The sequence below is a fragment of the Schistocerca nitens genome, chromosome 3 (genome assembly GCF_023898315.1).
Source record: "Schistocerca nitens isolate TAMUIC-IGC-003100 chromosome 3, iqSchNite1.1, whole genome shotgun sequence".
NCBI classification, from domain to species: Eukaryota; Metazoa; Arthropoda; class Insecta; order Orthoptera; family Acrididae; genus Schistocerca; species Schistocerca nitens.
This window is the reverse complement of record NC_064616.1, coordinates 371,526,109-371,541,403: the sequence shown is the minus strand read 5'-3', so window position 1 is coordinate 371,541,403 and position 15,295 is coordinate 371,526,109. Positions and strand designations below refer to the sequence as shown.

The window sequence follows — 15,295 nt, the reverse complement described above, 5'->3', positions numbered from 1 at the left end:
TTATTTTGTTGTGTATGATTGTGTTGATAGTTTTTATTGTTGTTTCGACTTGTGGGTTATTTGGCGGTCTATGCAAGAATGGTCTAATGTCTGTATTTGTGTCTTTGTATTCTATATATGTCAGCTGAAATTTTTCTTCTATATCTAACATGTGTGTCACTTCGTTTTCCTCTGACTGTTCAATTGATGCGTGTTGTTCTTTGTTTGTTTGCTCTGGGATGTTTGAGTCCATTACTGTATTTTCTTCTTCTTCTTCTTCTTCTTCTTCTTCTGATTGCACATTATTTTGTTCCAGTATTTGTTGAACTTGTTGTTTGATGTTTTCTAATTCTGACTGGGGTAGCCTATTATTTTTGATTATTACACGGATCTGATCAGCTAGTCGTTGTTCTGTTAAAAAATTTAATTCTGGGTATCTGGTGATAAATGTTGTGTATACTTGTGATCTGTATCCAGTTGTGTTGGTTCCTAGATTTGTTGCTTGGTAATAACAGACCATGAGGTGTCGATTAACTTCATCTGACCATCTCATCCTCTGTCTTTGTTTTCCTTCTAGGGTGGTTGCAGGAAGCATATCCTGCAAAACACCTCTATTTGGATTTGAATCATTTTCCAGTTGGCTAGCAGTGTCGTTACCATTGTAGGCGGGCATAGGGTTCAAGCATCGTCCCCGACCATGACGGCGCTTGTCCGAGGCTTCTTTAGTTCTGTCCTGAACCAACTAATCACACTAAAAGGGGGGTTAGCCCTATTAGTGGTTTGTTCTTTTTGTCGCCTTTTAAGACTGGTAGAACATACCGGAGGCCTATTCTTTTCCTGGGCCTCCACGGGATTTATTATTATTATTATTATTATTATTATTATTTCAACAGTCAACTTGAAACTGTAGATTCCAAATTATTTAAAAAATAAAACTGCATACACAGATATTATGAGCTACAGTTCTGAGATCTTAACGTTGATTCAAGTGTTAATTTCAACTATATTCTAATGAGTGCAATGCCATAATCAGTTTGTATTTGTCCATGATAATGCGGGTATACAGTCTTGTTGGTGTTGCAAGAAGTAATGCTCCTATAAAATTTATGTATTATACACCCACAGTTACTTTCATATCTGAAGACCTCTCACAAGAAGCTGCTGCAATATTCCATAAACTTGTCTATTTGTTCCATATGCTGCAGTGCAGAAAAGTATTGAACACCTTTCGGGAGAGGAGGAACATGGCATCAAATTAGACAACTGATTTCTACATCTTGTGGATGAATACAGTGACCTGGGTTGTCATAATACGTGAGCATTAAAAATGCACCAAAACTCTAAAACTCTTCAAAAATGGAGATACGTTGTAGGGCCTATAGTTTTCTCTCTCTGTTTGACAATTATGCTTGAAAATGAGAATGATGTGAGTGTTTTTCCAATCATTAGAAACACTTGAAATCTCCAGTAACCTATGGTACCACTGATATTAGAGGAGGAGCAAATTATTTCATATACTCTGCCTAGAAATGTTTTCATATCCTGTCAGGTCAAGTGGCCTTCCCCATTATGCAGTTTCAGTTCTTCTATCCCATGGTCACTTCGTTTTATTCTGTCATTCTGGGGTTCATGCAGTGATTTAAATGAGGAACTACAGTGCAAGCTTTGGCAACATTTAAATTTGTGGGAAGTTTTCTTTGCTTTTGTAGCAGCTCTCTAATGCTGCTGTTGAACCACAGCAAGTCCTTGTCTTCCCTCACAATGATGCTCAACCCATAGCTGTGTAAAGCCTATTGTACAGTACTCCAGAACTTCATCCGTGGAGCAGAATACTTCTTCTCTGATGTTGCCCATTGATGCTCAACATTGTCAGTGTCAGAGATTAATTTTTCATGCTGAGTCCTGAGGCAATCAGAAATGAGTTACTTGACACTCCTGTTAAACACGAAGATACTTCTATCTTTATTTATGTTCTTATTTACAACCATTTTCAGAATGTAATGGTCTCCTGAGAACAGAGTCCGTGTTAATCACTGTCTCATCAGAAATGTTAAAGCCTGTTCATGACTAGGAAATCTAATATGTTGCTGCCATGAGATGGTCCTTTGATTAACTGCCAAAAATACATTTCGGATAAGACATTCAGAAAATTTCACAAGATTCCCTGTGCCTACCACATGCTCTAATCAGTAGTTGTCCACACTATAGTTAAGTTGAAATCTGCACCTTCTGCTGTAACATGAACAGGAAATTTATGTGAAATTCTCAAAATTACCCTCTTTAGATTCGGCATCCGTGACTGTTGGTGTACCAATAATATTCATTGGCCAGTTGATGCTGTTAATGAGATTCTGCAGATAAAATAATATCCTTGACGGAACCAATCTCGGCTCATAAAGTCTATGGCTATAGTACACTATTAGAAGAAAATCTTAGTGAAACACTTACGAGTTTCAATATTTGTTTCAGGTTTCATATGCACGGCCAAGCAGTGAAGCCATCAAAGGAGCAAACCTGTATGTCAGTGGGCTGCCAAAAAACATGACACAGCAGGACTTGGAAAATCTGTTCAGTCCATATGGCAGGATAATTACTTCACGAATTCTTTGTGACAATATCACTGGTAAGTTGGAAGTTATGTAAATATGTCTTGCAACTATCAGAGTCATCATTTCAGCTGAAAATTCTGGTATTAGCTGTGATAAAAAAAAAAAAAAACATTAATGTAAACTTAATGTTTTGAACTTGGCTGTGATCAGCAACTGTAATTAATTACAATGTCAAATTTCCAGCCAACTGGTTGCAAATAGAATTTAAAATTCTTTAACTAGTTTTCAACGCCAACTAGGGGTGTCTTCTTCAGAAGAAACTGTTACCTTACATCTGGTTAAAAGGAAATTTGAGCAGCATCACTCTAGTCAAAACAATGACTAGAGCGATGTCGCTCAAATTTCTTTTTAACCATATGTAAGGTAACAGTTTCTTCTGAAGAAGACACCCCTAGTTGGTGTTGAAAACTAGTTACAGAATTTTAAATTCTATTTGCAACCAGTTGGCTGGAAATTTGACATTGTTAGTTTAAAACACAAATTTTCTTGACTGACACAGCTTGGACACATTACAATATTTTCTGTGGCTACTGGAATGAGACAAAATAGGTAGTGGGTGGACAGTACACTGCCACATGAACTGAAGTGGAAATGTATGTAAATGTATCAGAACTTGCCTTCACAAAGAGTGTTCATGTACGTATTAAGTGAAAGGAAAAGAGACTGCTGTGTCATTGCACACGGGAGAACTGCCCTTTTAACCTTCTGCCCCCCCCCCCCCCTTGCCACATAAAAGTGAAGCATTCCTGTTGACAGCAAGCTCATTAGAGACTGAGCACGAGCTTAGATTTGGAGGTAGGAGGAAGAGAATTGGCTGTGTCCTTTCCAAAGCAACCATGCCAACATTAATTTCAATTGATGCAGAAAAACTGAAGTCTGGACAGAGGCTGGAGAGTGGAACAGACATCCACATGAATAAGTACAGTATCTGAAGACTTCACTATCTCCCTTGGTGTTAAAATCCCTGTTGTAACTTAACACTGTACATTTTGTTTGGTTTCCTAAATAACATAATGAAGACAGTGGCATGTTACCATAAAGTAGCAGATTAACATGTCTCTGCCCAGTTCAGCTAATGGCAGCAAATCCATTAGTTTGTGTTCACAAATACAGTGAGTTGTCACCAACATAATTTTCATGGTAATAGGTACTCCGGTTAACTAAGACGAAAATACACAAAAAAGCTTTGTTACTCGGAGAAATGATGGCACCAGGTTTTTGGGATCATGGTGATTGTTCGGGAAATGGTACAACACGAGGACTCTTGAGAAAATTACTGAATCATTTACATAGGTAATGTAACAGAAAATGAAAAGAATGACAGTGTGCTGCAGACTAAACAGTCTTTACAACTCAAGCTCTGCACCTGTACTACAAGGATTTGAATGCCACTGACTGAAAAGAAAATTGATATTGTCATGTTGATAGTGTTCAGTCAATCATTAAAGCCTAGTGTTATCTTACTGTTCTCCAGAAATGAAATTCACAGTAAAGTGATCATCATGATGTCCGGTCAGTGAAATGCTTATAACAGGTATACGACAGTGATGTATAATGTGCAGTGTTGGCACCTAGTGGTATTTCCTTGTCTGTCATAAGAAGAAGCTAGGAGTCTCACACTTAGCAGAGCTTGCTTTGTTGATGACTCTGCTATTAATTGTCAATGTCAACAAAATTTTCAAACAGCTGTGTAACTTAAGATGATGTAGTCTGAGGGCTACCAGTTTCAGCATTTCACTGTGACCTCTTCAGGCCAGGTATGCATGTCTCCAAATATACAGAAATGTCATACAGCGCTACAAATCCCTGGATGTTACAAATTCAATCATTTGAGTGCTTCATTTGAAGACCTGATAGCAATGGTATCAAGTCTTCGAATGAAGCACTAGTCAAACAATTGAATTCATGACATGCAGTGATTTATTGCGCTATGACATTTTTGTTTATTTGGAGAGACGCGTATGGGGCCTGAAGATGGACTAGTGAGATGCTGAAACTGGTAGCCTGCAAAATAAAATGACATCTTAAGTTACACGGCTCTAGGAGAATTTAATTAACATTAATTATTTAACCAGCCAGTGTCCCAGACTTCGCTGTTATGTCACCTGTCAATTTTAGCTAATTTCACAACCTTTTCCTCAACTTTTTGGCTTAATTACTTAGTCTCCTTTCAGGGTTTGACCTCCACTTAACTAAATTTCACATAAGTGTGGGCCATTCTGGGAAGGACACCTTACGTGATGCATCATGTACTAACTGTGCATTGTGCCTCAGTGAATTAAAAGGTAATTTTGGAAGCTTCCATCAGCCATCTAGTTGAACGTTGGCTACTGGTTAGGTGAACAGCCCAGAAATGTAGTTTCCATAACAAGTTTTCTTTCATTCTGATTATGACGGTCAACATTCAAAAAATTAAAGGTTAAAAGTAACCCAGTAAATCCATTGACACAATCGGATGTAAAGTTGAGTAAGGCAACAAAGTGCTGAAGTTGCCACCAGTCCTGTGTAAGTGGGTTTTTTTTTCTTCCACTTAGTAGCATTTTGTGCTGGTTGTTTTTCTTAATTCCCAGGAAGACTTTCTCTGCCTTCTCATGGATATGCTGTTGTTAATGTCAACCCAACATTATTGGTGTGTGATAAGGAATATATATTTCTTAATATTTTGTAGTTAGGGTATATGAGGTTGACAATAAAGAAATGACTGATTTGAAAAAAAAATGTTGCTTACTGTTTTAGTCAAGTTTAGTGTTGTCTCCCTCAAAGTAGTTCCCTTCTGATTGCACACACCTTTTCCAGGGCTTCTGACATTGATAGTAACATTTCTGGAACTCATCTTATGTAATATCCTCAAAGACCATCATCGCAGCTTTTTGGACGTCTTGTGTTGTTTGAAAATGGTGTCCCTTGACCGCTTATGACTCTTGGAAATAGAAAAAAGTGTCACAGAGTGATATCTGGTGAATAAGGTGGCTGTGGTAGTACTGAAATTTGTTCAGAGGTTAAAAATTGATGTACTGACAGAGCAGTATGGGATGGCGCATTATCGTGATGCAGAATCCAATTATCAGCTATGTTGGCACAGACACGAAGAACTCTTTTACGAAGTCTTTTTAAAATTTCTTTGTAGTAATATTGGTTAACTGTTTTTCCAGGAGGCACCCACTCTTTATGAACAATTCCTTTGGAATCAAAGCAGCACACAAGCACACATTACACTTGAGTTTGACATGCGAGCTTTTTTTGGTCTGGGTGATCCCATTGCGAACTTTGGCGTTTTGTCTCTGGATCATGCTGAAAAAACCAACTTCCATCACCAGTGATAACACGATTCAACAATTCTGGATTGATTACCATTTGCTGTAACAGATCAGCTGCCACATTTTTCAGTGTTTCTCGCTGTTGTGGTGAGAGATTTTTGGGGACCATATTTGCACAAATCTTTCTCATACCAATATCTTCAGTTATTATTAGACAAACCAATTCTCGCTTGATGTTCAGTTCTTCTGCAATCATTTTCATGGATCATCTTTGATCAGATCATATGACTGCATGCACCCTGGCCATGTTGACATCTGTCAGTGATGTTGATGGTTCTGCCTTCACTAAACATTTTATGCCAACAAAAAACTTAAGCTGTTGACATAACCTACTCTCCAAAAGCCTTCTGAAGCTTACCGTAAGTTGTCATGTTTTCACCCAATTTAATGAAAAAAGAAATGGCGTACCGTTGCACAATATTATGCGGTTCCATTTCCGTGACGAGAGACACAAACACGTGTTAACTTATATCACAACTCACGACTGAGCAGTTGCATTGAGGTGCTGCTTGGACTAGAAGCAGCTTATAGACCAAGGTCAAAGGTATTGTGCCTATGCAAGTCTGCAGGGTTGCCACTTTGTGCAAAGAAAATAAGTTTCATTACTTTATTGTTGCACCTCGTATGATTAGGAATATATGTTTCCTGATATTTTCCAGTTTGATATCCTAAGTTGATGTGTACACAATCCAGTCATAAATTAGCTGATCAAAAGTATCTGGACACCTACTAGTGGTCATTAATGTGGGGTGTTGCCACAATTTTCCTTTGTGATGCCTTGAACTTCTCACACTTTCAGTGAGGAGTCGAATGTTTGAGGAATGGCAGCCCATTCTTTAGAGCCAAAACCAGACAAACTGGGGTTTGGAGTGAAATCAGTGTTCTAACTCATTCCAAAGGCTGTCCATTGGGTCACATTGGGACGCGGGGTAGACCACTCTATTTCAAGAATATCACCGTCTGCAAACCATTGCCCCATAAGTGCTGCTGGGTGGAGATACATCATGTGGGTAAAATATGTCCATGTCCTTCTGCATTTAGTATTTCCTTAAGTGCAATAAGGCAACCACACATCAACCAAAAACACTCCCATACTGTAACACAACCTCTGCCTTACTTCACTGTTAGCACTTCATGTGATAGCATGTAATGTTCCTCAGGCATTTGACAAACTCAAATCCTTCCCTTAAGTTGCCACAGTGTATAGCATGAATCATTCCTCAAAATCGCTCATTTCCAATCGACCACTGTTCAGTGTCATTGCATATCATGCCACCTCAAATGTTGCAGTTGCTTAGCATTGAGTACAGAAATTTAGGGCTTATGTGGAGCTGCTTGACCATTGTACCTTATTCTTTATAACTCCATAAGATCCACTGTGGTATCGGGGGCTAGAACAGATATATATATATATATATATATATATATATATATATATATATATATATATATATATATATATATATATATATATCCCCCGTGTGTGTGTGTGTGTGTGTGTGTGTGTGTGTGGGTGGGTGGGTGGGTGTTTTTTTTTTTTTTTTTTTTTTTTTTTTTTTTTTTTTTTTTTTTTTTTGGGGGGGGGGGGCTACTAAGAAGAGTCCTACACCCAGTCAAGGTATTTGTTAACTACTTGGGTGTTATTAGGACACATGTCCTTTTCATTTCAAAACTTTCCCTCTACCTTTTGGCTCACTTGTGGTCCCCTTTTAGGGTTTGACCTCAGCTTTCCATAATGTCACATAAATGTGGGCCTTTAAAGGAAGGACACCGTTCATGGCTCATAATCGATCCACTGTACACTGTGTTCTTCTGCATATATTACTAGAGTACAATAAAAAATAGTGCTGTAGCTATATCATCATTGTGAATCACGTACTCTTACGGTTCTAGCCCCATGACAATGCATGGTAGCACTGCTGATGCCTCAGTTGTAACCTCCCCATGTATGCCAAGGAATTGCCAGTATGGTGTGGTGCCTGTGGGGAGAGCCTCCAATCATAATGTGGTACCAGGACAGTTGATTTGCATTGTAATGGATCAAACTCGCCCATATCAGTGGCCATGCCAGCACAGCTGTCTCGGCATACATCTCACCTTTGGCCACACCACAGAATGAGTCGGGCACAGAGAAATGGAGGTGGACAGTTCACTCAGTTCTTTGCATGGTTCAGAAATGATGAATCTTTCGCAACAATGAAGCCACAGTCGTTTGTTGGAAACGCTGAGGATAGTTAGAGATGTTTCTGCGGTTGAGAAAATGAGAAATGGATTTCTTTCAATAAACCCTTCAAATGATAAAAAGTTCTGGGCTGTAACAAGCTAGGTGAAACACCAGTTACAATGTCTCCTCAAAGATGCAAACAGCTGGAGAACTGTGTATTAATCTAGAGTGGTGGGAGTAAGTTTTTTTCATAACATTCAGGCAGGACTTCGGGATAATGGATTGGACTGGAACTTTCATCCTAGCCTACATTGAAAATGTTTCAAATGAGAAAGTTAAGATAATGGTTTATACGTATGATGTCAAACAGTATTTTCCTCCCGTTGAGAGAGGTTTTAGGTGCCAGAGGTTCAAATACATCATCCTGCTGTAACAGTACTACCTGTGGGGTGTGTGTGGAAGGGCAGCCCTAGCAAACCACCACATACATGTGTAAACTGACCAGAACACTAGCCTCTCACTGGCTGACATGATCAGTTTCCAGGAGGTGAAGTAAAGTCAGGAATATAAAACACTTACTGTCTGTTATCAAAGTGCTTAGAAAAACTCTGAATGTCTCTACTCATTCAATAAGATGTTGAATTTTACAAGCAGTGTCAAAATCTAAAACTGAAGCAGTAACTAGGTTCCAAACAGCAACTCTAGCGGCCTAGCCACATGGCAATGTCTGTTTCTGTGTTGGGGGAGGGAACATAAGCTCCTTCGACCCCCAAATCCACAGCACTGATAGTTACTAACCTCATTAGTGCAGCTGGAGAAGTTTTGTCCTCTACTGCTGTCACCACTTTCCCTCCAAGGATGAAACAAACCAGCAGTCTCACACCAACCAAAGGCTGAAAGAGCCACATATTGTGAGTCATAGAATAGAACAGTCCTCTTCTAACCCAAAAGTCAAGACACTGCTCCCACAAACTGAAACCTCTTAGTCGACAAGGAGGAGAAATTGAAAGTTAAACAGAATTCTGCCCCCCTTGTTGAATGCTGCCCCCACCCCCACCCTCAAAGGTCAAGCCTATGAATGAATGCTGATGAAGAATTGCACATTCAGCTGGAGCACAATGTGGTAGCAAAGTAATTTGTGTGAATAGTAGTAGTAAACGGAATGAACAGCAAATGGGATGGGAAAACAGTAGGAAGGAAATAATGAGCCCCGCCCCCCTTGGCGTCGCAAGCTAGAATAGACTTGCGGCCCTTCCTCGTGTGTTGTAAGAGGTAACTTAGGAGTCCTTTTATTTGTTCACCTTTTTCTCTTGGTATTTTGACTATGCTTTTGACTTCTGAAGGTTTTCGCCCTTTTCACTTTTTTAATGCTTTCCCCTCACCTTTTTTTGGCTTTCTAAATTCTGGTCCCCATTTTGGGTTTGACCTCCACTTCCCAAGTTTTACAGAAGAGCTGGCCATTTGGGGAAGGACATCTTACTGTAGTGTATTAACTCTCCACTCTGTGCTGTGATTTTTTTTTTCTTCCACCTACCAGTCAATTGGATCTCTTTCTCTGTGCCCTGAAATCAGCATGGTAACCAGTCTGTCATGGTGGGGCTGTCATGTACTCTCTGTGGTAGCACCCTGCAATGCAGGGATCGCACTGCCGATGCCTGAGCTTTAACCATGTCAGTCAAGGAGTAGGTGCCTATAAACTTTGGGATACCAGGGCTCAGGGCAATGGCTACTGTGGCAGGTGGCCTTTGCCTTAACAGGGTGATGCCCAAAGGGAGAGCCTCTGATTGGAGTGGCATTGGGGCAGATGATCTACAATGAAATGGATCATGCTTAATGGTGGCTGTGCCAACACGGCCATCTCAATGGCCAAGAACAGTGATTTTAATAAATAGGTTTACAATTCTATGGCATTTCCATCTTTGAGCATGCCTCAAGACAAAAGCCGGGTAAGGAGAGATGGAAGTGAACAGTTTGTCAAGTTGTTGGTTTGTTCTCAAATTGACAGCGGCTCTTTCAATACAGTGAAGCCACTGTTTTTTGTTGAAAATATTGAAGATTTGTTTGGGAAGGTTGCAGCAATAGAAGAGATGCAAAATGGATATCTACTGATGAGAACATTGCGTGCCAACCAATCGTGAGCACTTGAGGCCTGTGTGAAAATAGATATATGCCAGCTGCCATTTCTCCTAATAGCAAGCTCAATAGAACTCAATGTGTTGTCTTCCATTGGGACCTAATGGCACAAACTGATGAAGAGCTGCATACTAATCTGGCGCAGCATCCAGTCAGTTTTGTTCACCACATCCAGAAGGAATCCAACAGAGTGGACACAGGAGCTTTTATCCGGGCCTTTGAGGGCAACATTTAGCCTGAGAAGGTTAAGGTCATGGTTTATAGGTGTGATGTCAGGCTGCCTTCAGCCACATTTGCAGCCATTTGTTCAATGGATATCAATAATTTGGTGCAGAGTACTGTTGATATTATCATTCATGCTGCCACAGCTATGATACACTACTCCTCTGGGTCATTCTGATGACTGCCAGTGCCGTGTGGTCTGAAGATACAGCCACAGCTATCGGGGAACACCGCAGGAGGGCTTCAGTGCCATCCCTCTATGGATAATTTAATAACATTTGGGAGACTCTGGTCAAAAGCATGGATTTTAATAAAGAAAAGGTAACAAGAGTGTTAGGAGCAATATGTATTATCCATATGATCCCACACCCCATTGTTGTAAGTATGGACTAAACTCTGCTGCATCTGTGGCCATCCACCACCCACATTGGTTCCTGGCATCCTTGTCAATGGTAACATCTGCACTGATCCCATGGTATTTACCAAATGTTTTGTGGCACACTTCACTGAAGTGTCCATTTGGAGTAATTACCATCCTCATTTTCTGAACCAGAAACACCTCACAGAGTGCTGCCTGCCATCCTTCCATGCGCACAGTTTTCTATCAAACAACATCCCTTTTAGTGAATTGGAGTCTTGCAGTGCTTTGGCAGTGTTTAGAGATACGGCCCCTGAACACGACAAAACCTACAACCAAATATGGAAACATCTTCGTGCTGAGAACATGAGATACACTCTCAGGCTTCTTAACTGAATTTGGTGGGAAGGAGAATTTCCTTCTCAATGGTGGGAAGGTGGTATTATTCCTGTCCTGAAAGTAACTACCGGCCAGTCCCACTGACAAATGGGCTGTATAAGCTATTCAAACATATGGTCAACCTCCATCTTAGTTGGTGCCTTGACACTGAAGGGCATATATCACAATTCCAAAGTGGCTTTCGGGATTTATGGTCTACCACAGATCGTCTGGTTCATCTTGAATCTGCAATGTGCAATGCTTTCATGCATTGGCAGCATTAGATTGCTGTCTTTTTTGACCTACAGAAGAAATAAGATGTCAAACCTGGAGACGTCACATACTATCTACACTGCACGAGCTGGGTTTCTGTGGTAGTCTCCCCATTTTTATCTAGAATTTCCTTTTTGGATATGTTCTAGTCTCAGCAACCAATATATACAGGAAACTACAGTCCCTAAGGAATTGGTTCCGAGCATAAAGCTGTACACTATCGCCGACAATGGTATTGTAAATGCAGTGGGCCCCCTTGTCTCAGTGTTGCTGTATGTGGATGACCTTTACCTGTACCATGTCTCTGCATCACTGAGAGACACTGCTAGCAAACTTCAGCAGACTGTCTGGATAGTACATAAGTGGGCCCTGAATCACAGCAAAATCATAAGTTGTGCGTTTTTGAGTTGTGCGTTTTTGCCAACTCCGGACTGTGAATCCACACCCAGAAATTTATCTTGGTGACCAGTCACTTGAAGTTGTTGAAATTTTTTAGTTCTTGGGTATTTTTATGAAAACAAGCCAACTTGGATGCCACATGTCTGCTGGCTTCAGACTTCCTATCTGAAGAAGCTAAATGCTCTGTTTTCTTAGTAACTCCTTGTGGGGTACGGACCATAGTTCTTGTGAGATTTTACAAAGCACTGATTTTTATCCCACTAAGACTATAGGTGTGTTACCTATGGGTGTGCTGCCTATGGGTCGGCAGCACTGTCCGTACTCTGCTTGCTGGACTATGCTTACCACACGGGTGCGTGGTTGTCAATGGGAGCCTTCCGCTGGAGCCCCTGTTTGACAGTCTCCTGGTGGAAGCCAGTGTCCCACCACTGCAGATTGACGACAGCAGCTTCTAGCTAATTAGGCTATCACAATCTGTCAGATGCCTACTTGCCCATGTTACTGAACTCTGTTCCACAACCAACAGTTCAGACTTCATGCATTACCCAAAACTGGATGGACCATGTGGGATCAGACTCGATCCACTGCTGAAGGGTCTCCAGTAGCCTCCTTCGGTCTGTGTTCCTATGGCTCCCTCTAGACACCCCCATTGGTCAGTACGCTGTCCTGTGATATGGATGGATCTCTTTTTGTGGCTCCAGCAGCGGTTATCTCCCATGCAACTGCAGGTTACTTCCTTCCCTCACCTTGTTGTGTCTCTAGACACTCTTGTGTACAGTGCTGTCTGGCTTATCTCGATTTTCTTTCACCTGTCATATTATGACAAGGCTACTGTCATGCCCTTTTCTTCACTCTTTCACTTGCTTATATAATTGGAGCAGCCAAGTCCCCCTTTTTTTCCCCCCCCCCTCTCTCTCTCTCTCTCTCTCTCTCTCTCTCTCTCTCTCTCTCTCTCTCTCTCTCTCTCTCTCTCATGAAATGGATGGACTGATTACGCAGTACTTCAGTCCCTTTAAACACACAATCACGTTCATCAATCAAAATAATGACTTCTAGCTGCATAGGGAATTGCGGCAATACAGTCGCAGGAATTTAAAATTCATGCTAGTCCAGGACACAAACCTGGATGCTCCACTTATCTAGAATGGTTGCCTTAACCACCTCTGCCATCTGGACACAATTTCTGTCAGACCTAAATTCCCAACTTCCTGCTCACTGTACCATGACAACCCTCTCCCATTAACCCCCTATTCACAGATTTCCGATTTCTGTAAGAGTTCGGACATTGGTTGTGCATCTTCACTAAACTTTTTCATTAAACAGCCATTGTAGCCATTGTATCCATAGAATTATAGATAAGTCATGTCCCGGAGGTCCAATCTGACATCCTTTTGATGGAACTCAGAGCCACCAATGCACTTGGTGCAGCACTTAAGGATACAGGATTCTCGGAAATCCACCTCTATACCATTAACAATTCCAAACTCTACTGTGAAAATAGCATAAATGCTGAGAGGGTGTCCGGAGGGGTATGCATGCTCTTATGCTCTGACAGAATGAGTTAGCAGGTGCCACTATGTTAGCCTGTCAATCAAGTTAACAGTATATAATATCTACCCATCACTAGACATATCTATGCAATATCATGAGCTGGTGGAGTTAATAGAATGGCTGCCTCCACTACATCCACGCCTCACGCACCCCGTTGTGTGTACCCAGTCCCAAGTCTTTAATGTACATGGATCTCCTCTTTGACTGTAAGTAAAATGCTGATCCCACCATTCTGAGTCACCTGTTCCGTTAGATTTTTCACAACAATCCAAATTTGGCATGCATCTGCACAGATGGCTAAGAAGTTGACGACAGCATTGGATATGCTTTTGCACACAAATGGGGCATGAGAAACACTCTCTGCCGAGTGCATATGGAATTGGTAATTGTATCAGGGGCTCCTCCATACATTAAAACTCTGTCACCAAAGGACTTTCCAGTTCCTAGCAACACCATGAGCTGCTCAAGATGTCTCAGTGCTACCTCAGAAAAATTCTGGTTGCCAACGTTAAAAACCCATTACTTGACCTCTACAACTCTAGACCTATTGTAACATACATGTGGTCACTGAGCCACGTGGGTATCCCAGGAAATGAACTGTTCGGGAAATCGGCTAAAGACAAAAACCACATGAGACATTTCTGAAGTCTTAATACTGGGGACAGACCTATGACTGTGACTGTGAAATCAAATTTTGAAAAAAAAAAAAAGATATGGAATATCATGCTACCGAAACCGAAAAGTTGAGCGCACTCTAGGGCACCACCCTGGCGTGACATAAGATACTTCACTCCAAGCCTCTTGGAAAGAGGACATACTGTGCTGACTATGTACGTATCAGCCACACCAAACTTGTGTAAGAGTTCCTTGTACGTCAAGATGATGACGCCCCCCCCCCCCCCCCCCCATTCAGCTGTGATAGTCTTATCATGATAGTTGATGTTATGACAGAATGTATGCTGTTTGCTGATCAGACAAGCCACCAACATGGTCCCTCCATACCCTGGATACTACTAGATGAAGGGAGAGCAGGTAACTATAGTATGTATTTTACCTATCTAACAGTTTCAGGTGTGTGACACTCTGGTCCATACAGTCTTAATTTTCACGCTTACCCCATTTTGTAGTTAAGACTGATGACCCTTCATGTATCCTTCAGTGACTAGCTACAGTTATTTGCTCCATGCCTTTCATCTCACTTTTAATCATCAGACAACAGTTACTCTCATGGCCAGTTTTCAATTGTCACCAGGTCACAGATCCTGGATGTGACAATTCTCCTTGTACTGTTCCTCATCATTTTATGTAATTTCCAGTGTGATGGTGACTGAGAACAATGATATTTAGTTACTTTAAACTCTTCTTCTTCTTCTTCTTCTTCTTCTTCTTCTTCTTCAACTCCCGATGTACAGTCATTGCGCTAGCTGGACTTCTGGTAACATGAGGGATTCATGATTTATTCTCTGTGTTGACTTAATGAGATTCTTTTTAAATCATCTTCTGCAATGCTAGATGGTCTCTACCCATGAGTATGTAATATTTTGATTGGTCTCGGTTTAGCTGTGATTGTTCGTTCACATTTCCACCTCAGTCCATCATCATCAGTCCACTTGGTCAGCCTTCAAAGAGCAGAAATGTCCCTGATGTCTTTGTTACTCGGGCGATATCCAATGACTAGCCCACATTCAAAGACACTTAGCTCTCCTGACTGACCCATTCTGCTGTTACTGCTTTTCTACTGGCAACACACGATTTCCTGCCTCCTTTTATACTGATGGGTCCCAGTCTCATGGCACACAGTGGTAAATTTTTTATTACATAGGGGTGTCTGGATATTTTTGATCAGATGGCGCACATTAATGTAATTTCAGATCATTAACTCGGAAGTTGGCATCATGAATAAAACATGATG

The 15,295-nt window shown here is 41.0% G+C and overlaps 1 protein-coding gene across 3 annotated transcripts in view; it reads left to right on the top strand.

Annotated features, from left to right (window-relative positions):
* The window catches only part of LOC126249604 (ELAV-like protein 1), a 243,324-nt gene that overhangs the window by 187,200 nt on the left and 40,829 nt on the right, over nt 1-15,295 (top strand). For all 3 annotated transcript variants that reach the window (XM_049951268.1, XM_049951267.1, XM_049951269.1), the window contains exon 4: nt 2,449-2,602. In XM_049951268.1, coding sequence (XP_049807225.1) covers nt 2,449-2,602 — 154 coding nt within the window. The remainder of the gene's footprint in view (nt 1-2,448; nt 2,603-15,295) is intronic.